The 3,569-nt window shown below is 37.6% G+C and overlaps 1 protein-coding gene across 1 annotated transcript; it reads left to right on the top strand.

The window, feature by feature from the left end:
* The first annotated feature begins 790 nt into the window (after positions 1-790).
* On the top strand, positions 791-2,877 carry LOC114181951 (UPF0496 protein 4-like). The gene has a single exon (XM_028068638.1). The coding sequence runs from the start codon at positions 1,309-1,311 to the stop codon at positions 2,458-2,460; it is 1,152 nt and encodes a 383-aa protein (XP_027924439.1). The 5' UTR covers positions 791-1,308; the 3' UTR covers positions 2,461-2,877.
* Positions 2,878-3,569: the final 692 nt, after the last annotated feature.

The following is a 3,569-nucleotide window of genomic DNA, read 5'->3' as shown; positions in this document are numbered from 1 at the left end:
ATAAAGAGAAACGTAAGTAAAGATTCATTATACTTGTAGTTATTTGTATTTATGAAAATTTGGATGAAGAAATATTGCAAGTATATGAATTGACCATTCTAATTAGATGGAATGCATGGAGAAATAGTAGTAAAGGATTACACAATCCATGACGTTTTATGTTTTATGTCTCATTACAGGATAGATTATGTATTCCTTTTATATTATTCAATTAACTATTCAACATTTTCTAATAACAAATTAATTAGAAATTAACCACAAGAATAAAGTGATCAATTTGGTTAAAATAATTTATCATTTTTTAAAAGCTTAATTATTCTGTGTATTAATGAATTATTAAGATATAAGGTAATTCGTGTGCCAAAGAAAGAAACTAAAATTATAAAGTAATACAATTTATCATTATGAAATTCGTATACTTATTATTATTACTACCTTCGTTTTTAGAGTTTTTTCTTTATCCTTTTTAAAAGTTTAAAGACAATAATATTATAATTTAGTTGCTTTATTTTCTAACAAATATATCTTGGTCTTAATTTATTTTTATCAAACATCAATTAAATTGAATTTAGAATTGAACCGATGAATCCTTCGTATGAGAGATATTGGCACCGTGTCTCAAACGTGTGTACGGCATTCCCACAACCTTAACTTACGCTAATAACCAAAAATAAAAGTTAATGAAATTTTCACTTCCCCTTGTGGAGATAACTTTTAACCAAATCATTTTCTTTCATTTTCTATTTAGCTTTTTCGTTTTTTTTTTTTAATTTTCCAACCACCATTAAACGCGGTCCAAATTCCGATTATCCCCAATATATAACCCTTTCATCTCAGTTCAGAACCCTCATCCAATTTCCTTTCTTCTTCCTTCGATCCGTTGTCTCATTCCTCTCCCAAGTTTCTCACTTTTTCCCACATTCTCAATCCACTCCCTCTTTCCCAACTGGGTCCCAATCCTATTCGAATTTCTGGGTTCCCCCAATTTGAAGTTCTGCACTTTCCCCTTTTTGCAGTGGAATTTCTCGTTCCTGGGGAGTTCAATTCCATTGTCTCTCACTAAAGCTTTCAACTTGGAGAGAAAGTGCCATACTTTTCGATTCAATTTGTTATTTGACAACTGGGTCTGTGATCTTCCTGTGTGGGTGAGAAAGCTTACGAAAAACTGTCTGATCGGGATTTTGGCTACAACTTAAAGGTTTTTGGAGTTGCTATAACTGGAATTGTGGTTGAATCTGTCGCCGTTGTTCATAATTTCTCGCAGTACCAAGGATCGTGACGAAACTATAAAAAACTGTGAGTGTGAGAATGCGTACTACGGCGGAATTTCAAGGTTCTGTACTGAATCTTCGTGGGGTTCAGGTTCACTCCATGGAGGGTTCAAGCATGGAGCAAGAGCTTGATTTGTTTCAGAAGCATGTGACTGAGCGGTTCCTGGAGCTATCTTCAGTTGAAAGCGGGGAATTGCTCTCTCTTTCATGGGTTAGGAAGCTACTGGATTCATTGCTGTCTTGCCAAGAGGAGTTCAGGGTGATTCTTCACAACCACAGGGCCCAGGTGTCGAACCACCCTCCCCTGGATCGCATGGTGGGTGAGTTTTTTGAAAGGAGTGTGAAGGCCCTTGATGTGTGCAACGCAATCCGTGATGGGGTTGAGCAGATTAGGCAGTGGCAGAAGCTGTTGGAGATTGTTATCTGTGCATTGGATCAGAAGAGGAGCATTGGTGAGGGCCAATTTCGCCGCGCAAAGAAGGCTCTTGTTGACTTGGCCATTGGAATGCTTGATGATAAGGAATCCAACTCTAGTGGTTCCATTGCTCATAGGAACAGGTCCTTTGGTAGAAACAACCATGGTTCAAGAGATCACCACCATAGCAATAATCAGCACAATTCCTTTGGGCATTTCAGGTCACTTTCTTGGAGTGTGTCAAGGAATTGGTCTGCTGCTAGGCAGCTCCAAGCCATTGGGAACAACTTGTCCCCTCCTAAGGCCAATGATATTGTTGCCACCAATGGCCTTGCATTGCCTATTTACACAATGAGTTGTATTCTGGTGTTTGTTATGTGGGCACTTGTGGCTGCAATTCCCTGCCAGGATCGTGGTCTAGGGCTCCATTTCTCTGTGCCGAGGCAGTTCCTGTGGGCGGCTCCGGTGGTGGCGCTGCACGAGCGGATCGTGGAGGAGTCAAAGAAGAGGGAGAGAAAGAACACATGTGGGTTGCTGAAGGAGATTCACCAGATTGAGAAGTGTGCAAGAGTGATCAATGAGTTGGCTGATTCTTTGCAGTTTCCTTTGAGTGAGAAGAAGGGAGAAGAGGTTAGGCAGAGTGTGCAAGATGTTTCAAGGGTTTGTGAAGCCTTGAAAGATGGATTGGACCCTATGGAACGACAAGTGAGGGAAGTGTTTCACAGAATTGTGCGCAGCAGAACTGAAGGGCTTGACACCCATGGCAGAGGGTAAAAAGTAAAATAAAAAACACTGTTTGTTTGTTGATGCTTAACTCAACCCTGCAATTTGAGATCGTAGTCTGATTTTTCTTAGAAGAGTGAAGTTTGTGAATGACTAAAAGATGACTAGGAGGGTAACAAATGAGTGGTAAGAGGATATGGTGATTTGAATAGAGAATCATTTAGTTAGTAAGGTATGTAAAGGGGAGGATTCTTGTATCTATGAACCACAAAAAATGTATAGAATTTAGGATATTTGAAGTAGACCTTTGAGGTCTATGGTTTTTACTCTTTTCTATTTTTGTGCTGTGATGGGGCTTATTGTATAATCAGTTTTCTCAGTGTTTTTGCTGCATCCTCATTATAGCTGATTCTGATCCTATGTTTAATTCAATACATTTTCCTTATATAGCTCATGCACTTGAAAACATGTGGTTTCTGTGTTCTTTTTTTGTTTTAGCAGTTTGTATAAAATGTAAATACATTCTATCATTGCAATTATATAACATATTTACATAAAAGTTATGACTCTCCTCAACAAAGCTTGATTGTTCTCAAGAAATTTGAATTGAAGTATTGTGGATGATAAAATGAAGTGTGTTGAGTTTGTTCCTTCAAATTGAATTTGCTTAACTTTAGCTCCTCAGTTGTGATGGTCCCTTTGGCTACCCTCTTTTCACCGACACTTTCCCTTCCTTTATATTTATTGTGATGGCATCTCTATCAATCCACTAATAGAAAGAGGAATGTCCTTATTTCCTAACTGTATCAATGTGTGAAATTGATTACGGTAACCATTCCAAATCCGTTTTTAGATCTTTAATAACCCAGAAACCAAAGGCTAACTAAATGGAGGTGAACATTACAATTTGATGAGAAACAGAGAGAGCTTATAGTGGTAATTGATATTCTCAAAGGTTAATCACAGTCAAATTGCTGAAGAAGCTTGAGAAACTAAAAACTAAGGTATTCCAGTGTCATGCAAGGAATATGGAGAAAAAAACCATTGCACTTAGTCTCATCTTTACACATAAGAAAGATAATTTCTGATTTTGGAATTCATAATGACCAAGTTATTAAGACCATTTTGTCATTACCTCAAAATTCATCCTCTATCTGGCT

This window comes from Vigna unguiculata, chromosome 4 (assembly GCF_004118075.2).
Source record: "Vigna unguiculata cultivar IT97K-499-35 chromosome 4, ASM411807v1, whole genome shotgun sequence".
In the NCBI taxonomy this organism is placed as follows: domain Eukaryota; kingdom Viridiplantae; phylum Streptophyta; class Magnoliopsida; order Fabales; family Fabaceae; genus Vigna; species Vigna unguiculata.
The sequence above is the reverse complement of the archived record's forward strand: the minus strand, read 5'-3'. Positions and strand labels throughout refer to the sequence as shown.

Excerpts from the sequence above, each read along its gene's own strand:
- LOC114181951 (XM_028068638.1), top strand. The coding sequence starts at position 1,309 with ATGCGTACTACGGCGGAATTTCAAGGTTCTGTACTGAATCTTCGTGGG.